This window comes from Medicago sativa, chromosome 5 (genome assembly GCF_051527215.1).
Source record: "Medicago sativa cultivar Bolivia chromosome 5, Bolivia_mono, whole genome shotgun sequence".
NCBI lineage: Eukaryota > Viridiplantae > Streptophyta > Magnoliopsida > Fabales > Fabaceae > Medicago > Medicago sativa.
In genome coordinates this window covers 29,752,290-29,776,219 of record NC_140753.1, presented here as the reverse complement: position 1 = coordinate 29,776,219, position 23,930 = coordinate 29,752,290, and the positions used below count along the sequence as shown (strand labels likewise).

At 34.2% G+C, this 23,930-nt stretch overlaps 1 protein-coding gene across 1 annotated transcript; it reads right to left on the bottom strand.

Moving 5' to 3' along the window:
• Positions 1-4,282: 4,282 nt before the first annotated feature.
• Positions 4,283-5,233, bottom strand: LOC146921636 (F-box/kelch-repeat protein At3g06240-like). The gene has a single exon (XM_085711353.1). The coding sequence runs from the start codon at positions 5,231-5,233 to the stop codon at positions 4,283-4,285; it is 951 nt and encodes a 316-aa protein (XP_085567479.1).
• Positions 5,234-23,930: the final 18,697 nt, after the last annotated feature.

The window sequence follows — 23,930 nt, the reverse complement described above, 5'->3', positions numbered from 1 at the left end:
AAGGAAGAGTTCATGGTTTAAAGGGTCAACTAGAGTTGGATCCAGGTTGAACTTCAGATACAAGTTTGTATATGTTGAGAACTTCAAAATAGTATGATTTTAATATATTGTACCAAAAATGTAATATTTATAAGGCATAATTTATAAAATAAAAAATAAAACAAATGATATAATTAAATGATCCCAATCCCTGAGCAAATGCAACAAGAAAACACTACCAGCTAAAACTTAAAACAAATGATCCCAATCCCCCTGGTAACCGAAAAGCCAAGACAAAATCCATACAAAACAGATAATTGCTCTTCTAACTTTAGATTTTACTCATTCACACCATAAAAATACGCTAACACCCACAACAACAATTAACTGCCGCTCACTTCTATCGGCGGTTAACTGCCATTGAGTTTTGGTTTATTCCAAAACAGCGGCAATAGTTCTGTAATTCTTTCAAAAGATAATTGAAGCAAAATTCTCCCTCCAAACGCGAATTTCTTCAACTTCAAGCTAATCAAGTTCAACCTCAAGTGTTCATGATCCTTGTGCATTGGTCTTTTTGTTTTAAATACTAGATTTTTTTTTATAAAAAAAATTGTGAAATGTTACTTTTTTAGGGTTGATGAAGTTGCATGTTTTTTTTCTTAGTTAATGATAAAATACTTAGTGATCGGTCTGGTGACGAGCGATGAATCTGAACAGTTGTCCACGGTGCTTCGGTGCAGAGGAGGCTGAGTCTTCCATATGGAGGAGAAAGGTGTCTTCAGGCACGTTAGCACTCCAAAGCTCAACTCAGAATCTGAAAGAGGTAGTTAAGTGCTTAATGTGGTAAAAGTGAAGTGTACTTTGAAGGTGACAGGTAATCACCCTTATATAGGCGCGAAAATGAGTAACTGCCTTTGTGAGATGCGGCGTGAATCAAGGAAGCCATTGATGATGATTTGGACAATCGAGATGGAATCAGGATGCATGTCCAAACGTGATCCACATAAGGCTTAGTGTGTTCCCTCGTTATGTTCATTATGGTTTCCTTGGGTGTGGGCCTTATAGACATTGCTTTTGTGGGCTTCTAGCTTGTCCGGAACAGTTGCCCCAAGTCCTTACTCTCTTTATGACGTAATGGACTTATTATCCGAAGCATGAAAATTAATCGATTCGTGGAAGGATCCCGCCTTCGTGGGACTTTGTTTCTTGGCGCCAGCTTAGAACTTCGTTGCTGATTGCCATGTAGAAGTGCTTCGTGCACGAGCCTTTTGGCGGAAGATTCTTAGTGAGTGGGTTAGTTGGCGATAAATGATGTATACTGAGGGGACATCTGTTCAGTTTCACTTTATACGCGTCAGCAGTGTTTGAGGCATGCACTTTAACTTACGTAGCCCACATGTTCCAGCACTCGAGTATTTCTCAGGTCTCGAGGTTATTCCCAGTTGTTGGATCGCGAGTCTCTGTTTTTGATTGATCTAAAACGTTGGTTTGAATTTTTTGAAGTTTATAAAAGGTGGGAAACTATCTTTTTCCACTTTTTCTACCTTCTTTGCTCAGTTTGCACACTTAATCAACAAATTTCTCTCTCACTAACTTCTTCTGTCTTTCTAGATTTTATCAACAAATTCTGGATTTAGTGCCTCATCCTTTTTGGTTTGCTCGACTGATATCACTGGATTCGCAGTTTCTTCGTGACTCTACATTTGCGGTTGAAGTCTTGTGCTTTTCATTACATTCCTCCTTCTTCCTATTCAGTTACTATCTTCTCCCTTTAATTTCTCCATGTCATTTTTTTTTATTTTCTTACTGCATTGCGATGAAGGGGAAAGTGATTATCCTTGATTCTGAGAGTTCTAGTGAGAGTTCGTGTTATGAGGAAGTTGATGAAACGTTGAGTGATGGGGATTATGTTCTGGGCGAGGAACCAAACCCAAATCACCAGTGAATGTAGTTACTTTCTTGTTTATGGGTTGATGAATTTTTGTTGATTAGCTTAGGTGGTGTTGTTGTTGTTGATGATGGTGGAGGTGTAGTAATGAGATGATGATGATGAAGTTGTTGCTGGCTGTTGTCTCTTAAAAAAAAAACTTGATTTTTTTATGAATATTGATGAAGGTGATGTTGAAGATGATGAAGAAGTGGAAGGAAGAAGATGAAGAAAACAAAAAAAATAATAATAAAAGTCATTTACCCCTATGACGAGGCATAAGGTTCAACCCACGTGGAGGTGCCACATGTACAATTAACTGCCACTTCACAAGGTTTAACAGCTAAAACAAACAGAGGAGTAGTTAACTAACGTTTGACAATTTCATGAGGATTTTTGAATTTTCTTAAAAGTCATGTGGTTTTTGGCGAAAGTTACAATTTCGGAGAATTTTCTGCCTATTCACTCAAAGAATTGTATAACATGTTCATTCTACTCTTAAAATGTAAACTGAATATCTCATCACTTCTAAACATGGACCGTATGTTTAAGTACCTATTTCCAAACAAGGATGGATAACAACTAATTTCCAAACAATGATGGATAACAACTAAATATCCAAATAATTAGAACAAATACAAGATAATCTATGTATCAGACCTAAAAGGAGCAGAAATAATTCATTCCATGATCAGCCTAAATCTATAGAACATGTGTTGATTATGATTCATGAAAAGAATGACAAACCGATTCTAACACAACCGGAAAAAATGCTTGTTTTGTCCCAATCTGTATTTGTATTAGGTACACTCAATACCCAACCAACAACTAATAAAGACAAAATTTCATGCATCAAGACCAAATACAGTGGTAACTTTAACACTAAAAAAGGATCATACGTTTTAACGGCTCACATTATCTTTCTGTCATTACCTCATCCATCTTGTTCAAGGATTTTTCACTACATCAGCAAGGAATGTTGGCTGCTAGTTGATCAAAATTATGGAAAGAGCATATAGAAAAAAACAACATATGGAAAAAAAAGATCAAATCAGCATAAGGAGAAAACCAAGGAATGTTGACTGCTAGTTGATCAAAATTATGTAGAACTTGAAAGCTGTATCCAAACCTTTGAGTTGTGGACTAAATATAGCCATAGAGAAAGTGTTATATTCTCTTCTTGAGTTGTGGACTAAATATCTCATCACATCTAAACAAATTGCAGCTGCACAACATACACTTTGAGCACATGTATATTGTAGCACCTACTTCGGATCAATCAGGTAAAACAAGCCAAAAAAAAAAAAAAAATGCATCTATAGTCATGTATAAAGGATGTGCAATAAGATGACAAAATTCAACTTCATCATAACAGAATGAGAACAGTAGTAACTACAAAACATCCACAAATAATTCAAATTATTGGTCTACTCTATGACATAAGTTTAATCCTATCCTTAAAACCTCGCAGTTACATCATTAGTGAACATAATAAATTTCAAGGTTCTGTCTGAATTTTAGTTAATAAATCACTTTCAAAGCACATAAAGGCAAAGGTGAAATTTTTGAATAATTTATAGACTGTGATTTCTATATTTCCATCAGTTAAATTGATAAATATAACAGAAGTTTCTGTTTCATATAGTTCATTTAACCAAAGTACTTACTACTTAGGGAGGCAAGTGGATTTTAACCTGAAGTTTTGATCTGTATTTAGACTACGTGCCTTAGCTTCTATGCTTTGGACCATCTTAAAATTTCTCAATCTAGACTGACCATATTTATACTTCAAATGGTTCATGTGAGGGTACTTAGTGTAGGGTAGACCAAACTGACATAGACTACTTCAAATTAACACCAATATCCTCAATCACCCGCTTAGGTTGGCCTAGTGGTATTGGCTTGGGACCTGGGAGTGTGCTCCTCCTCAAGGTCTCAGGTTCGATTCTCATGCCAATTTGGGTGGGCTAATTTAGCTTCTTCAAAAAAAAAAAAAAAAACATAAGTTAGTTCTACCATTGAAAGATAGGAAAGCATTGAAATGAAATTGGTAAATCAAGACTAAATACTTGTACTTAATGGTAATACATATAATATGGGCAACTGACAAGCCGGTTCACAATAAGAAACTTCATATTGTTTAACTTGACAATGAAATATCAAATGCTAAGAACTAGATTCGGAAATCTTGAGGGTGAAAATTCCAAAGGCTACAAAACAATTTATTGTCTATAACTCCAAACTGAAGAAGGTACTTCTCCTTTAACACCAATCTCCTCAATTACTCCGCTAGTTAAATCAAAACAAGCTAGTTGATCATCTACTTATTTTAACGAGTATATTTCCCTTCTTCCATAATATGATAGGATACATAATTCAAGTCAAAGGTCCAGTATCGACAAGTCTGACCCATGATTCTTTGACACCGAGTTCACCCAAAACTGATATGTGTAAAGACCTTCCATGATTAATCATCAAAGCAACTGACCCATTTAACACATCAAGGTAAACATTATTAAAAGTAAAATTCATGTCTTCTAACGAGGGAAAAGGTGTAACAATGCACATCTCATTGCTCAAGTGAAATGACACGACAACTATAACGAAGTTATCACTGTCATGTGCTATCTCCAACCAATGACAGACCCCATTTGAGTATACATCCCTACGAGCATATATTTCACTACGAGCTGGCATATAAAAATCTAGTTTCCTCCAGGAATCACTCTTTAGACTATATATCTCCCAAAAAGACTCCCCACTCTCTGCAACTGCCACATGTTGAATGAGTTTATAGTCATCCCTTGCATGATCATAACCAAATCCATAAATCTGGCAGTCAGAAATAACCTCAGGTGGTAGAAGCTCAACAAGACTAGGAGGAATGACCTTAAATTTGTTGGTAGCAGGATTCCATAATATAGCCTTTCTAACGTGATTCTTAACACCATAGATACAAACAGTGTCTTTAACAGCACAATCAGAGCCTAAAATCTGAATAAAATCAAAATCAAGCAGTGGATTGATTAATGGAGGTTGACAACTGAATTTTTTTAGTTTCTTCTGAAACTTGTAATCCGAAAGAAAGTAAAAATTGAAACCATTAGAATATGGAGACTGGTTTAGAATGATGCAGGCATCGGAAACGAACATATTGATGAAACTAGGGTTTTCAAGCAAAAGAGACCATGACTTGCGAACGCAAGAGAAACGCTTGACAGACTTAATAGGAAGTTTGGAAAGAATAGAGATAGCAATGTCATCAACAATTTGGTTACCATTAGTAACCTCGTCTGTGTTCTTCTTCTCAATTGTTGTTGGAGCCATTGATAGAAAGTAACGGATGCTCGAATCAGAGGGTAGGGTGAATGAAGTATGAACTCGTGTGCACAGTAACAAAAACCCTAGTTTCGCAGGAGATTCTAGAGAGAGAGAGAGAGAGAGATATTTCAGGGAGAGAGAAGATTCGGAGTGTTTAGTTTGGTTTTTTTTATCTTCTTAAATCTATAGTATTCTATAGTATATATAAAGAAAATTACCTTCTTTCAAAAAAAAAAAAAAAATAATAAAGAAAATTACCTATTTCAGCACACTTTTGGGTTGAACTTTTCTTTCCAAAAATACCCTTAATTTTTAATTTTAATTTTAAATACAAATAACACATGTAACAAATAGATAATAATAAATTTAATTTAAGGAGAAAAGTGAAAACTGACACATAATTCCTTATGAGTGATTCTTACTGTAAACTAATTATAAAGTAACACGTGGATTACTAATCCATGTCATTAATCATCCCTGTTAACCCTCTTTTACATCCGTTAACCACATATCAAACTCACAAAAAACTAGCACAAAACAAAAACTCATGTTACTTTTTTATTAGCCGATTTTATGTTGTACATCTATGATGTTCCCCTCAATACAACCGACAAAGATTGCCAAGTATTTTCATATCCCTTCCACAAAAAACAGTATTTCCATATTATTTTATTACTTCCACAAAAAACAGTATTTCCATATTATTTTATTATTATATTAATATAAGTTACTCTTCCTTAGCTTTTGATCAATTGTAACAAATATGAGCAAAAAATAATGGTAAAGATTGGACTTTAAATCCTCTAAAAAAATATTAGTAACGAACGTGAGCAAAAAATAACGTTAAAGATTGAACTTTAAATCATCTAAAAAAAAATATTAGTAACAAATGTAAGCAAAAAATATTGTTAAAGATTGGACTTTAAATCCTCTAAAAAAAGATTAGTAACAAACGTGAGCAAAAAATAATAATGTTAAAGATTCGACTTTAAATACTCTAAAAAAAGATTAGTAACAAACGTGAGCAAAAAATAATAATGTTAAAGATTGAACTTTAAATACTCTAAAAAAAGATTAGTAACAAACGTGAGCAAAAAAAAATGTTAAAGATTGAACTTTAAATCTTCTGAAAAAAATATTATTAACAAACGTGAGCAAAATATAATGTTAAATATTGAACTTTAAGGCCCCGTTTGGATTGAATTATTTTGAGCTTATGTGGGCTTATCTACTCCCATAAGCCTTTTTAAAGGTGTTTGGGTAAATAAATAAAAATAGCTTATCATAGTTTCATAAGCTGCTTATGTCATATTTTAATAAGCTTAAATTTTCAGCTTACCCTCCGGCTTAACAAGGAGCTTATGAATTTATGTAACCTCCTTCGATTCTCTCTGGATCCACTTTTTCGAAACATATATTTTAATTATAATTTTAGTTATCTTTGGCGGTGCATGAGTAACAAAATTGCTATATACTTATTTTAAGTAACACAAGTAACTAAGATTTTTATTATTATTATTTTTTTAAGGAAGATTTTTATTATTTTTTGTTACATAACAAAATGAAACTGAATAAAAAAACAAACTTAACTTGTCTTTTTTTTTTGGTAACAAACTGTACACTAATATCTATATATATGGTAAGTTTATTTACACCTCTAATGTTAATTTTGTCTTATATGAATATTGATATTTTTTAAGGACGAATATTGATTATATAATTATAATTAATATATTATAATAATGTTTTTTACATCTTGATTAATTTTATAAAAAAAAATCTTGATAATTGTGGCTCGATTCTTTGATTTTTTTGTTAAATTAAAAATATTTAAAATTTCGATAATTACTTATGTAATGTCACATCCAAACACTTCAATTTATGTAAGTACTTTTTAGTGTACATATCCAAACATAAATTGCTTATCAAGTATAAGAGCTTATGATGTAAGCTCTAATGTTATAAGCCCTAATGTTATAAGCATCTATATAAGTTGTGTATCCAAACGCGACCTAAATCCTCTAAAAAAATATTAGTATCAAACGTGAGCAAAAAATAATGTTAAAGATTGGATTTTAAATCCTCTAAAATACGATTAGCACTATATTAAATATTAATTATCAATTAGTTTCCAGGAGAAGAATATAATTTGTTGTCATTTGACGAGGTTGAAGGGGATACTCATAACTTATATCAACATGAATTCCTAAACTCAATTGCTCAAGGAAGTATCCCACCACATATTTTAAAGGTAAAAAAAGGTGCACCTTTGATGTTGTTTTGAAACATAGACCCTAGATATGACCTGTGTAATTGGACACAATTGTTATGTCGAGGTTTAATTAAGAATATGTTGGATGTGGAAATCCTAACAGGAAGCAATGCTGGAAAATAACATTCTTGCACAAAATTAAATTAAAAATAAATGTGAGTTGAGGACTTCCCTTTGTGCTTAGTAGAAAACAGTTTCCCGTTAGACTAAGTTTTGCTTCTACCATAAATAAGTCACAAGGGCAGACCATTCCCAATGTCGGAATCTATCCACCGCGACATGTTTTCAGCCATGGTCAATTATATGTAGCTTTATCAAGAAGAGTTTCTCAAAATTCAACAAAATTTCTCATTAAAGAAGGGAAAATAGAAGAAGAAGATTGAGACATTACGAAAAATGTAATTTTTAAAGATATTCTTTTATCGTAATCATAAGAATGTTTCTTTTGTTTTTTTTTTGGTGGAAAAAGAGGGCTAAAAGCCCCAAGCGAAAAAAAACTACAAAGTTACATGAATATTCCTAGGCATACAAGCCCCAGAAATATCATCAAAAAGGAGACTCGAAACCTCACTAGGAGGAGTCTCCATGACATGAATGTCAAAAGAATTTAAAGAGAAGCTAAAATTAGCAAGCCAATCAGCACTTCTATTTCCTTCCCGCCAAGTATGGTTGAAATGCACCTGCCAGTTTAACTTTAAAAGCTCTTGAATACGGCACATCAAGGTGGGTGCTTTGCCATTAATTTTGACGTTCCCTTTGATCATGTCAACCAAAGTTTTTGAATCACTTTCTACTTGAAGGCGATGAAATCCTAGTCTCCAAGCAAGCTGCATTCCCAAGAACATTCCCCACATTTCAGCAGTGAGAGCATCACAAGTGCCTATTTTGCGACAGTACCCTTTAAGCCATCTACCATCTGAATTCCTTAAGAGACCACCACAACCGGCTAGACCCAAAGTATCTTTGTAGGATCCGTCACAGTTAAGTTTAATCCACCCCTCTTCAGGCCTTGTCCAACCAATGAAAATGGTGTCGTAATTGCGAAGGTTCAAAGGATGGTTGGTGTAGTTGTCTATATCTTCCACCATCTTGAAAATAGTGAAGGTAGGATTTGTCGGACGCTGAAAATCATCTTCAAAAATAGCTTTGTTCCTCCACATCCACATGTACCAACACGTGACCATAAAAATTGATGTCCACTTCTTACTTTGAGCGCCAAACAGCTTATGATTAATATTCTTGAAGATCCAGTCCCTGCAATTAAAAGAAAAAAAGTTAGTGATTTGATTTGAAGGTACTAACATATTCCATGTCTGGGTTGCAATGGGGCAATCCCGCAAAACATGAAGAATAGTTTCATTAATTGTCCCTCTGACACCCAGGGCATACAGGAGACACTCCTACACCCCATTTGCTTCTCCGAAAGTTAGTGAGCAAACGCTCATGGGCTGCCATCCACATAAAAGTTTGGATTCTGTGAGGGCCTTTCCAACTCCACAAGGCCTTCCAATCACCCTCTATTGGTTGAACTGTACTACTCTGAGCAATGTAGGCACTTTGAACTGTGAAGTCCCTAGTGTTTGTTCCTCCCCAACCAATGTTGTCTCTTCCGTCTGTGTCTTTTGGAGCAGGGATGGCAAGAACCTGAAAGACAGAGGTAGAAGGTAGATTAGAAATAAGGAAATTATAATCCCATTCTCCTGAGGGGGTTACCACATCCCTCACAGAGAGTGTCGTGTCTATATAAGATTGATTAGTGATAGAGATAAGAGAAGTTCCATTAGGAGCCCATTTATCCAACCAGAAATTGATATTATTCCCATCCCCCAACTGCCACACAACCTGCTGCTGAAATTGGTCCCAAATGCTTGTTAACGATTTCCACAATGAAGAATCATAGGGTTGAGATTTAATAGATACCCTAAGATCATTGTTCCTACCATACTTACTATAGAGCACCTTACACCAAAGGTCATTCGGATTAGTAATCAGATTCCAAAGTATTTTCATAAGAAAAGCTTCATTCATATGATGAGGTCTCTTGATGCCAAGGCCTCCATCAAATTTAGGAAGGCAACACACGTCCCATCCCACAAGATGAGGTTTGCGGGAATGGTCTGTATCCCCCCACAAAAATCTCCTTTGAATTTTTTCCATCTCATCGCAAATAGTCTTAGGGAGCTTAGCATATCATTTATACATCTTCATAAGAATGTTTCTTTTACATAACATGTCATTTATACATTTATGTTATGATGTTACTAATTACTATTAGAATAAACAATAAATGATCATTATTTTATCTTAATTTTATATGCACGCAAACTAAAATATGTTGAGTTCAAAAATAATTTTGTTATATGCCTTGACAATATTTTGTTTATAAATCAATATATCAATAATTTCCATTAATATTTTAAAATTTTAATCAAAACTATTCAAACAAATATAATAAAATAATCACATGCGTTAGTGCAGTAGAAAGAGCGGACAGACGGACGCGATAGTGCCCGTCTTTCCGCTAGTTAATAATAATAGCTATTTATAGAAAATAAAGGTTGAGAATGAAGCAGAGTTTGAAAGAAGAGAGGGAACGCACGGAACGGAATGAAGGAAACAAACACCTAATTGGATTTGATTTGACTAGGTAGGGATAAGAATAAGCCTTTTTTTTTCTACGACAAAAAAAAAAGAAGCCTTTTTTTTTCATAAATAGATAAGGTTTAGGTTTTTTTAAAAGTCTATTTAGTTTAAAAAGTTATATTACAGACTATTAAATTTTTTTATCAAGCCTATTAGATCGGAGTATTTAAATAAACACGAGTAATATTATTTATTATTATATTATATTTTATACTTTGAATTAAATTATAATTTTGTTAACTTTTACAGCAATTTAGATCGGAGTATTTAAATAAACACGAGTAATATTATTTATTATTATATTATATTATATACTTTGAATTAAATTATAATTTTGTTAGCTTTTACAACAATTTAAGTTTATTAATCTACATTAATTTTTTGCATATTTAAATGTATTATTATAAACTCTAATTGAAATGTGATATAATATATAGAAAAGTTCTATAAAAATCCATGTTAAGAGAATATTACCAGTCGATCGTGCCAGAGGATTAAATTTAAGGAAAGTAAGTATAGAGAATATTTATTACGCTATGTCAGTTTAATACGGACAAAGTATCAGTGCCGTGTCAAACACGCTTAAGGCAAGGGCAATTTGGCAATTGCGCACCAAAGAAGATATTTATTTGGATTGGCCCCAAAAGTATCTCATTTCACTCATTCTTTCTCTCTCTAGTTGTTGGCAAAGATTTTCTTCTCCCTCCCTCTCATCTCACACGCCCTATTCCTCTCTTTTCTCTACTAATCCTTTCCAAAGCTTCTTCCTTTCATGGCAAGCTTCTAGATTAGGTTCTCTCATGATCTTTTGAGTTTAAGGAAACTTGGCTCTTGTTTGATCTCTCTCTATTTATCCTCTCAAGAAAAGATTCAAAATCTAGGGTTTGGTTTTGATAAGAGGCTATGGTTATAGATTGTTGTCTTGGAGCTCATGTTGAGCATGCTTCATGGAGTTGGTGAACCAAGCAAGAAACAACAATGGATTTGAATGGAAGCTTGAATTTATTTTGGAAGAAATAGTTAGGGTTTGATTCTTGGTAAGGTCAAAGATGATTCAAGTATGGTTTCTTCATGGTTATGTGTAATATCCCGCCTGTCATTATCAGAATATTACCAGTCGATCGTGTCAGAGGATTGAATTTAAGGAAAGTAAGTATGGATAATATTTATTACGCTATGTCAGCAAAATACGGATAAAGTATCAGTGTTGCTTAAAACACGTTTATGGCGAGGGAAATTTGGTAATTGCGCGTCTATTGGATATTTAATTATGTTTGGACCCAAAATATCTCATTCCTCAATTCTCTTTCTCTCTCTAAGCTTGGCAAAAACTTTTCTCCTTCTTCTCTCTTCTTCCTCACGCCCCCATCTTTCTTTCTCACCACCAAATCTTCCAAATCTTCTTCCTTCCATGGCAAGTGAATTCATCTTGCTTCATCTTGATTCTTAAACTTCTAAAAGCTTGGATTTTTGTTAGATTCCTTTATTTCTCTTCTCATGGATGGATCCAACAAGTTAGGGTTTATGGTTTGGTGAAGTGGAAGCTTGAGTCTTGCTATGTTATGGTCTCAACATGATCAAGGAAGCAATATGAAGTTTGGGTTGAAGTGTTTTCACTACTTTTCCTCCTTGAAAGAAATTTATGAAGAATTAGGGTTATGTGGAAAGAAGCTTTGCTTTGGATTAGGGATGAGCTAGTAAGGAAGATGATGTTTTGGATTGCAAGGAAACATCAAGAGTGAGTTGGTTTGAACAAGAAAGCAAAAAGGGGCAAGAAGCTAGGGTTGGCTATGTAAAGTGAAGCTGGTGCTTGAAGCTTGTGAATCATGATAGGTGAGTTCCTTAGTTAGTTCCCACCCTTGGGATTATGTGATTTATGCTTGCAAGATAACATATAGTTAATTAAAGTTATACATAGAAAATATTACCCCAATTGTATGCCATGCTTGTTTGACTTGTGAACACTTGCTGAATTCATGTTCTAAAGATTTCTAATGATTCTAAGGGTCATATAACATTTATAGATGCTTGGGTTGAAGTTTTTGGGTCAAAAATGCCATTTTAGGGGTGCTAGATTGTCCTAACTCGCCACGGCGAGTAAATAGCTCGCTAGGCGAGCTAGAAGGCCGAACAGGGGGTTCTGCTCGCCTCCTACTCGCCATGGCGAGCAGTAGCTCGCCTCCCCAGTAAGTTCACTCGCCTAGGCGAGTAAGTAGTGCCATCTGGTGCTGCTTGCTCGTTTTAGGCAGATTCGGTGATTTTCGTTCCGGATCTTTTGTGCAGTCTTTTAATAAGATAAACCCCTCAATCCAAGTTCCTAAATGTTAATCTTTGAAAGAAAACTCCCTTATAAACGAAGCAAGTGTTTGACAAGTGTATTCAAGCATGGCACACGAGAGATGATACGATAAGAATCGGGTAGCAAGATATTCCTTAAGCAAGGGAAAAACTAGAGCCTCGACATAGTAGTCGAGAACTAGCACGTTAGCAAGAATCACTAGGGTGATTAGGAGCAAAATATGTTAACTTCGCACATGACCAAGATAGATGTAGCAAGCTTTAAGTTGTGGATAGGATAGATATTCCTCCACCATGTTTATGAATGAACAGGTATGAACACTTACCGTAAATCGGATCGATCAAGGTTCCGAGGTAAGCTTTAAGCATGATTAGGTACAACCTAAATAATGACAAGTATAAGTAGGTGGCATGTCTCTTGCTATCCACATCAGGGGGATACAAGGGGTTCTCTTTATGAGAACGATTCAAGCCGTAAGGGACCCGCATGTCACCGAAACCGCAAGACTATGTAATAACCGCATGGCGGTGTTCGTGTCTCTTGTTATCCACGTCAGGGGGATACGGGAGGTTCTCGACCTAAGGGGAATGGTTTAAGCCGCAAGGGACCCGCACGACACCGAGGGAGTCCGATGTACGTACATCGGTCATGTATGGGATTGTTCTCGGGGTTACTCCACCCGGGGCTCTCCATAAAATGAACCAAGATAATAATTTTTATTCAATGCTAACCTAATAAATGAACTTATGTACGACATGTATGTTATGAGCAGGTTTCTATGCACGGTTATGTTTATGCTCATGAAGAGCCCATGTATAATTATGTTTAAGAACAAGAACAAGAGCATGAGATGCTATTAGGCAAGAGTAAAATATGTATAGAGCAAGTAGAGAAAGCTATGTCTGTGACGACCTTAGGTTTCCCCTAAACGTCCGGTTTAGAATCATGTCATGATTATGCTATGTTTTTTTTATGTTTAGGCCTTGATACGTAAAGCGTATACTTGGCAATGCGGTCCTAGATTCCCCTTTGGCCGCCATGACATGTATAGATGAGAAACCCATAACAAGTAAGATAAGACTATGACGGTCTTAGTATGCACCACCGTCTAAGCATGCAAGTCCCCACACACGTATAATCAACCGTCAGGTTGTAAAATAGACACGTGGTGATCGTAGGTTTTTCTCAGTGGTTGCCTATAGCCTAGTATTAGGTGGAACTCACTGAGACATTATGTCTTATCCCAGTCCTATTTTGTTTCAGATAAACAGGTTGGACGTCAAGCTAGTTGCCGAATGGATGATTCTGCAAGTGTTCGTTCGTACCGGCGAAAGATGAGATGGACGTTCAAGGATGTACCTTTTATGTGTTGGACAAGTTGAGTTGTATTTTTATGTACGAACGAATTTAGTTGTATAATGTATTCATTACAAGTATTAATGTTGTAAATTTGAATGTATCCAGTACTAAATTAATGCACTTGCTAGACTTTCTAGATACGTCTAGTAAGGGTGTTACATTATGGATCAAGATGCTTAGGTTGCAAGAAAGAACAACAAGTTTGAGTGGTTTGGGCAAAGGAAACAAGAGACCAAGAGCTAGGGTTTTGGCATGCTTGAGCTTAGGACTTGGAGCTGCTATGAGAAACTAGATTAGGTGAGTTCCTTAGATAGTTTCCCACCCTTTGGGATTATGTGATTCTCTTGTAAGATTAATATGCATTCTAAGGTTTTAAAGTATAAGATTAGTTGCCCTTTTCTTACCATGCTTGCTATACTTGTGTATTCTTGTTCCATGATTGTTTTACAGGTTTCTAATGATCCTAAGGGTCGTATAGCACTTGGAGATGCTTGGTTTGAGGTTTTTAAGTCAAAAATATCAATTTTGAGGTTGCAGGACTGTCACAACTCGCCACGACGAGCAAATTGCTCGCTAGAAGGCAGAACAGGGGGTCCTGCTCGCCCCCAACTCGCCATGGCGAGTAATAGCTCGCCTCCCACACCAATTCACTCGCCTAGGCGAGCAACACAGTGGGGAAATCCATTGTTTTGTTCGCCTCAGGTCGTTTCGGCGTTTCGCGAGCGGTTTTTCTTGTGCAGTCTTTTTAAGAAAAATAAACCCCTCAACCCAAGATCCTAATTGTTAAAGTTGAAAAGGAGACTTTATTATAAATGAAACAAGTATTTGGCAAGTAGGGTAAAGCATGGTAAACGAGAGATAGTACGAAAGAATCGGGTGGCAAGATAAGCATTCGGGGAGGGAATGAAATAGAGCCTTGACATAGCTTGTCAAGAAATAGAATAGTTAGTAAAGAATAGAATGCTAGACATGAGAGGTATGCTTGATTAGTTGCGGTGTTATATAAGTATCATCTTCGCATAAGAGTTAAGTGTCATACGAGTATGGCAAGACGTGAATCGATTTCATATCCCTTCATGAAGTGAGTTATGCAAGCATATAAGTTTACCTCTAGTGGGATCGTTTAAGGATCTGAGGTATAAGAGTTACTATGTGTAGGTTTAACCTTCATACATGCATGAGACTAAGATTTTAAGAAGAGTGCCATGTCTCTTGAAATCCTTCCAAGGTTGGATTCAAGGGGTTCCCCAAGGGGAATGGTTAAGCCGAAAGGGAGCCGCATTTCACTAAGTTAAGGTGCCGTGTCTTTTGTATTCCTTCCAAGGTTGGATATAAAAGGTTCTCCAAGGGGAACGGGGTAAGCCGTAAGGGACCCGCATGTCACTAAGGGAGTCCGGTACGCCCTTGCTAGGCCTTTTACCAGTAGTAAGGGATTAACTTCTGGGGTTACTCCACCTGGGACTAATCCGTAAAATGAACTCAGATAAGTTGTTTGTTACACGCTAACATAATCAATGAAGCTGACTATGCATATTGTTCATACATTTATATGTTATGTCATAGAGCCTTGACGTAGATCGTCAACAACAAGTAGAGACTTGGCGTAGATCGTCAAGAAGTAGTAAGATAGCAAGAATCACTATTGTGATAAGAGATGATAGGTTGTTGATACAACATATTAAACAAGTAGAAGCAAGTATAGAAAGATATGCCGATGACGATCTTAGGTTTCCCCTAATCGTCCGGTTTAGAATCGTGTCATGATTATGATAAGCATAGGCCTCGATACATAGAGCGTATTCTTGGCATTGCGGTTTTAGTTTCCCCTTAACCGCCATGACACGTATAAGAAGATAAGCCTATAACAAGTTAAGAATATTATGACGGCCCTAGCAAGCACAGCCATCTAAGTAAGCAAGTCCCCACACACGTATAATCAACCGGCAGGTTGTATTGTAGACACGTGGTGACCGTAGGTTTTCCGCGTGGTTGCCTATAGCCTAGGGTTAGGTGGAACTCACTGAGACATTATGTCTCATCCCAATCCTTATTTGTTTCAGATATCAGGATGATTTAGCAAGCTATTAGCCAGATGGATGTTTCAGCAAGTGTTCGTTCGTACCAGCTGCAGCATGATATGGATGGTCAAGGATGCATTTATCATATTTTAGAAAAGTTGAGTTGTAATCTTATTGTACGAACGCATTTGTTGTATACGATATTCATTCAAAGTTTTTTTATGTTGTAAATTTTAATGTATCCAGTACTAAACTAATACACATGCTAGACTTTCTAGATACGTCTAGTATGGGTGTTACAAATCTCTTCCAAAAAAAAGAGAATTTAATCTCATTGATTTATTAGTTTTCTAGTCTATTTAACCTTAGAACACACTACTTATTTAAGAATGTGAATTTCATATTTCTACTGAATAAGACTGAGTTCACTCAGACTTAAAGAGAGACTTGTGTCCCATGTATTCTTGTTGGGAAATACGACACCACTGAAGGAATTGAAAAACTATTTCAATAAGAAAACAATAATCTCGTGGTGATATAAGCACATAATCCCCACATTTTTCATGAATTTTATTTAGAGTACAAATTTATTCATGAAACAACTGCATCTTATTATCCTTAAATGAACGGTAAAGCAGAAAAGAAAAAATTAGAATCTTTACCGAGGCAGTTGTTTAAATCATGCTTAATTTTGGTATTATATCTCATTGGTGAATGCACTTTTATTAATTGTTTGATATGTGCTAAATAGAATACTCAAGTCTAAGAACAAAATTTCTACTTATGAAGTTTTGACAAAAAGACAACTCAACTTGTCTTATTTTTTAACTTGGGATTGTCTAACACAAGTTCGGATTTTCAACCCCAAGAAAGTTAAACTCACTAGTAGAGCCTATGAATGTGTATTCATTTGGTATGTTATAATTAGTGACGCATATATGTTTTATGACCTAAATGCAAAAATGATCATAAAATTTAAAGATATATATTGATTTCTATGTAAATAATTATATATTGATATATATTTTATTATTTGGAAGTGATAAATTAAATAGTTAATTTATTCACAATTAGAAAGTTCTTGTGAGCTTAGGTAAAATGGTAAGGACAATACAATACATTATATATGCAAGGTCCGGGGTTCAAATCTCGACCACCACAAAAAAAAATCATTAATAGAAAGTGCTTTCTTAGTCCTCAAGTTTTGCTAAAATATTTTGAAACGTAATCTAGAATATTTTGGAACACAATCTGAAATATTTTGTTAGACAATCTAATATATTTTAGTGCATGATCTGAAATATATTTTGATGGTCAATAATATATTTCTGTACTGAAAAATATATTTTTGTACTTTTGTACTCAATATAATATATTTTGGCACTCAATTGAGATATTTTTATACTATATCTAATATGTGAATTACAGTTTATCTGCTTATTAGTTGTGAAATTTCTCTATAAATGGAGAACTTACATAATGCGTTTCATACACCAAAGAGTTATATTGAATTGTCGGTAACTCTTTCTCTCTTCTCCCTCCAGCTTGTGTTAATGAACTATTCTTCTCTTCATCTCCTTTTTTCCGTCTCTTCGGAATTAAGAGTGTTCTTAAGACCACGGTCCCTTTTCGGTATATTGTCCATTCGAAATTAAGAATATCTTAAGAGCATAGTCCATTTGATAATTAATGTCCCTTCAAAATAAGTAATATTTAAATTGATCATAGTCCTTTTTTTTGGTATAATAAGAATGATCTTAAACATATATATTCTTCTTCAATTCATGGAGAAGTTACAATACCATATTGGTTTCAGTATTAAAATAGTGGTCTTAGTACCATATTGAAAGTGTAATTCTCTAACGGCTTTCTACAGTGCAATAGTTAACCGCACAGTTGTAGATGAGCTTGTTTTATCTTAGAGGCGGCGTGATTGATGGTTTGCCTTGCACAATTTTCGGCAGTGTCACGAAACGTCTTAAAGAGAGCGACATGGTCGTGACTCAACCTAGTAACAACTTCGGTAGATATTCTCTATCAAAATAGAATTTGGGAAAATACAACAGTTTGGAAATCCAAAAACAACATAACATAACATGTTGTGCTTACAGTTTATGCCAAGAAGCGCCCAGTCATTTTGGTTTCATGAATCATTGTGTGTGCCACTTATATTTTAGAAAATGGGGCATCAAAAGTTAAAGATTAAAAATAGGGGGATCAAAATTATATTTAAGCTTTTTATTTTTTTGGTAGATGGATAAAAGGACAATCACCTGTGGAAACTCACACGCACAAGTGCAGGAGTCGGAGTATGAACCACAATATGTCACGCCTAACAATTTTTCGTTTTTTTTACCAATTATGTTAGGGTTTTTAGACATATATTGCAAAATTAAGGTAGCACTTAATGGTTTCAACATTGAAGTACAATAATTACTAAAGGAACATTGAAGTACTGAAAGTTAATTTTTTTTTTAATATTTGAAATTATTATACCTCAATTATAATTCAATAAAAAATAGTCTGCAAAATTAATGGACACATAAGCCAAAAAATTGTTTTGCTCCCTCCCTCCTCAATATCTTATAAAAACTTATGTATTGTATCCAAGAACCAAATACATCAACTTTTAATGACTCATATCATATGTCTTTCGCCAAAAGAATATAAGAAGATATGGTATTTAACATGTGTTTGTTTGTACGGTGAAACTATATTGAAATGGAGTGTGAATTCTCTATATTGTTATGAACAAAATAGTAAAAATTGAAACCATGGATAGCAAAAGGTGGGATGAGTTTGAATATCAAAAATCTTTATCCTGTAAGATCATGAATCGATCAATAAACGCAAATTAGAATATACAATATTACGATCAAATTTGTCTTACTATGTCCTTCAATTACACTTGACTATTATCAAATTTTACATTTTAGTTTTCAAAAACTAATCAATTAAAGAATGTTATTTTATATAGCATTGGCCATCTATTAAATGTGTCCTCTAGTGACATATTGAAATATCACATTAGTGGCTGTCTTCTTTCTCAAAATTCATAATCTAATCATGGTTCATCTTCTTTGATTCCACAACACTTGATAAGTTTATAGAAAATAATAGCATTGAATCCAAACAAAAATGGTCAAGATGAAATTAAATAATAGCATTGAATCCAAAACATAGAGTACTAGAGTAGAATCCTTTTTTGTTTTTTTACCAGTAAAAGCAAATTCATTCATAAGCAAAAGTGAAAACAATTACAACAAATGTTTTGGGTAGGACTCGTCCATTTAAAGCCTAACTAGATGTGAATAATAATACACATAGAATGACCAAAGACCAAATTAGCATGATTGAAAACGAAGATAAGAGAAACCAAAATCTTTTTATCCTACAAGTAGTCTCAAGAGTGTCAAAATTAACCCCTTAATAGAAAGAGGGTTGAAGAAATTGGTGTCACCACAAAGCGGCCATGTACACATCATGAGAAATAAATAATATCAGTACCTTTTATAAATCGGGAACAGATAGAAGATGAATATTGAATAGCAAACTATACTGAATTTTAATAATATTCTTAGAATGCAGACAGCAAATTGAAAAGGATCTCCCTAATAATATTATTATAAATACAGAATTTGCGGTCAATAAGGTAGGGATCATCAAAACACCAAACCATCCAATGTAAAGACGGATTTCAGTGCTGGTTATCTAGTTACCAAAGCGATCCCATAGGTTTTCATTGTCGCGTCTCTCTAAAATTGCAGTCATAGTAAAAACTTGGGTTTATTTAAATTTAAGGGTTAATAGTGTTTTACCCCCTGTAATACAGGTCATTTCCGATTTTCTCTTGTATTTTTTTTTTTTAATTTCATACTTGTAATTTGAAAGATTTTTTGGTTTCGGACCTTCACGGAAAATTTCACCCCCTGTAATTTGAGCAAATTTAGGTTTACCCCTCTTGTAATTTGAGCAAATTTCAATTTACCCCTTGTTAATTTGAGCAAATTTTGGTTTACCCCCTGTTAATTTGAGCAAATTTGGGTTTACCCTCTGCCATATCTTCGATTTTGTACAGTTAAAATTTATGAAGGTCCAAAACCAAAATCTTCAAATTACATGGACGAAATCCCAAAAAAATATTTTACAGGGGGTAAAATCGGAAATGACCTATATTACAGGGGGTAAAAATATTAACCCTAAATTTAATTATCAGGGACTCCCAAGCACACGAATTCTCTATAGGTACAGAATTAAGGGCTTGTTATACAACAGTATAACATGACTTATATACCGGTGTCAACCAATATCAATATCCATTGTAGCGTGTTATTCATCTAGATTAACACAAATTTGCTTTTTTTACCTCATTTCACCATTCATTAAAAAAAATGGTTTCTACAATTCTGTAGATATTACTTCGCTATGATATGTAATAGCTATATATATTTCACAATATTTACTTTATTTAAAAATTTTAAATAGGTTGCCTGGGACTCGAACCCGTAACTAGTCGGATGGAGTAGAAATTTCATTCTTTAATCAAATAAAAGAATAAAAAATCCCTCCCCAAGCCGTGCATGCATTATTCATTGCACACGGCTTTCCCTATGTATACATCTAAACCTGAGTTACTTCTCCAGAAGAGGAATCTTGAAACTCAACTCTTAACAACATGAACATTTCATAATCTTTTATATATATAAAATACAAATTTGATATCTAGAATATTTAAGTATCATAACATATCCAATCATTCATCATTGACCAGATCGTTGCTGAAAAGAATATCCAAATATCAAATCCGATTTCTATTTAACCTGTGCAAAGTAGAAGAATCTCTTGGAAAAATCAAAGAAAGAATATGTTCTTCCTATGTAAAGAATTCTTCCAAGAAGAACAACCTGATCTTTCAAAAAAGCACATACAGTACTTTTGTGTTTACAAGCATGGGTGGACCTCAACAAGGCACACTGTGGCAAGTGCCACAGTAGCCTAGGTCCATCTTTTTTTTTATTTTTTTCTATTGGTTCACAGTATAAATTTTACTCATATATATTAATACAGACACTTAATTATTTTATGTTTATACACATGTATATATATTTACTTGTATATTAATAAGAGGACCTATTTATTTATTTTTTATTTATACATGATGTGTCTATATCTTAACTTATATATTAATACGTGGACCATTTTTTTAATTTATACACATATCTATATTTTTACTCAAATTTAATACAAAAATATTTTTTTGTACCATTTGTACATATGTCTACATTTTTATTCATATATCAATACATATATCTATTTTTTTTATAATTACTATGCAATTATGACTTGCTTCCAAAAAAAAAAAAAAAAAAAAGAGCGCAACGCGCTCACCCGTCTGTATGCACGGGTATCCTACTAGAGCATTTGATTAATCTCTTGTAACCTATATCGAAATATATGTTCTTAGAACAATTAGGAATGATATAATTTTAGTTCATTTTCAACAAATGGAAAATATATTATTTTCATTGTAATTTTGATTGCTACAACTATTTTTAATATAACTTCTTATTAAATTTAGTATTATTTAATTATTTGACAAAAAATTGTGCCTCACTAATATCAAGAGTCCAGATCCGCCCCTGTTTACAAGCCAAAGTTTTAATACAAGAAAGCCGAAGTATATAACCTATGATCTTCTCTCCTCACTAGTATTCAACAAAGCCACTGTCAAGGGAGGCCTATTAATCTTCACAAGTTTACCTAATGTCAGAGCCTATGCAACAATATTAAAACAGAATCGGGGGAAATCACCTGGCAATCTAAACAGAATTGTGTTAATCCACATTTGCCGATTTAGGGGAACAAGTGAGGCTGCTATGGGTTTCTCTATAGGAAGTGTCTAAACAGAATTGTATAACATGTCCATTCTCCTCTTAAAATGTAAACTGAATGTCTCATCACTTCTAAATGAGGACTGTATATTTTAGCACCTATTTTCATTCAAAGATGGATAGAAAGCTAACAAAATAAACCTACACCGCATACAACTAAATATCCAAATAATTAGCATAAATATGAGATAATCCATGTATCAGACCTAAAAGGAGCATAAATAATTCATTCCATGTATCAGTCTTAATCTATTGAACAAGTGATGATTATGATTTATGAAAAGAATGAAAAACCGATTCTAATACATAACCATAAAAAAGCTTTGGTTTGTCACAATCTGCATTTGTTATAGGTAGAGTCAATACGCAAACAACAGCTCATAAAGACAAAGTTTCATGCATCAAGACCAAATACAGTAGTAATTTAACACAAAAAAGGAAAATGCTGTATGTCTCAACGGCTCACATATCTCTCTATCGTTACCTCATTCATCTTGTTAAAGGATTTTTCACTACTTCAGCAAGTGGTCCTCTCAGGAAGTAATCAATTTCAAAACAAAGAACTTCCTTATTGCATTTCTGTTTTCACATCAAATCCCAAGCATATGTTCATCCGAATACAAAACCTAAGCGATTAAAGTTACAAGAAATGCAACCACAAAGATAACAACATGCTGTTACACATCATACTCTTTAAACCTTCTAACAATCAATGAGAAATAACAAACACACAGCAAGCATCTTACCACAAAGCCCTATTCCTTTAAGATTAACACCTATATCAAGACAAGTTAGTACATCTTTTTTTCGTCTGAAGAATGAATTGATATTCTTACTTGATGAGTTTCAAACTGACTTTTTTCACATTAGATTACCACAAGTTTTCAAAATATCAGCTATTTATACAAATAAAATCTAGAACAGGCAATAAAATTAGAACATGCAACAAGTCAACTTGAAAATGATTTGAACTTCTGCCATATAGCTTATTCAATAACAACACATAGATGTGCAAATAATTATTTATTTCGATCAAACACAGCTAACTCAAACTTAATGAGTTTCATACAATACAAGATGTGCCAAATAATTGCTTTACAGGCCCTCAAAACATCCATCGGAAGATAACTTACGATCAGTTCTGAGAGCAAAAAAAAGCTTATGAAAAGATATGCTTCGATAGGTTGAGCAACTCGGGGGGCCTCTTCAACAATCTTCTTGGAACACTCAAGAATTCTTTGGAATCTCAAATGGATCACTGATTTTGGTTTTGTTTAGCATCGAATACCTGCACATTTGCATGAGCCTGCAAGCATTCTGTAATGCTGATTGGACCTTTAATTTTCAGTATAAGCCAAACTGGTGGGCCAAACACTTACAGTCAAGTCCAGTGCAACAGATGAATACCGGAGCCCTTGCACTTGCAGCCTCTAAAGTTTCTGGGTTAAATTCCTTCGATATGAGCAACAAATTCAAATTTCAACTCCTATTGCTTACTCTTCTGAGATAATCAAATCACATCTGCTTTGAATCACAATCTAGTCCTTGACTCTACAAAATACATGCAACCGAACATTTTCTTATTCTGAGAAAAAGTTATAAACAAGTCTCTAATTGTTGCCAATGTTCCATCTCAAGAGCAGGTGGCTGATACTCTAAGAAAACCACGAGTATGTGGGACGTATGATGAGTACAAGATATGATATGTACAAGATATGATATGTACTTTTGTATATCTCATACTTTTTTCGTAAGCTTGTTAACCTTATATTACTAAGGAGACTAAATTGTTATGATAGTTGTAGGCTAGATTTACTGTTCAGGTAGAAACAATAAGCAACTGAATTCTACCTCTGATCTGTATAAGTAAAGATCACTATATTCAGAATATGAACTTGTATTTTCTCTCTAAAATTATCTCTTTTAAACTTTACGTAAAAAAAAAAAAAAATGAATGCAATCACCCAAGGTAAACCCATAATAAACCTAGATCATATTGACTGCTATCGAAATTACGCAGAACTTCAGAGCAGTATCCAAACCTTGACAGTTGAACCAGGATCAATGCACATCTAAGATTTCACATTAGAATTGAAAGCATTTAAGAGTACAAATAAACTTAACCAACAAACATGCCAACAATATGGCCATAGAAAATGTGTTATATTCTTCACTAACACATACCGAGGCAAAGGCAAGAAAAATAGAAAAATGCCTCCAT

Coding starts and splice junctions, on each gene's coding strand:
- LOC146921636 (XM_085711353.1), bottom strand. CDS start 5,233: ATGGCTCCAACAACAATTGAGAAGAAGAACACAGACGAGGTTACTAAT.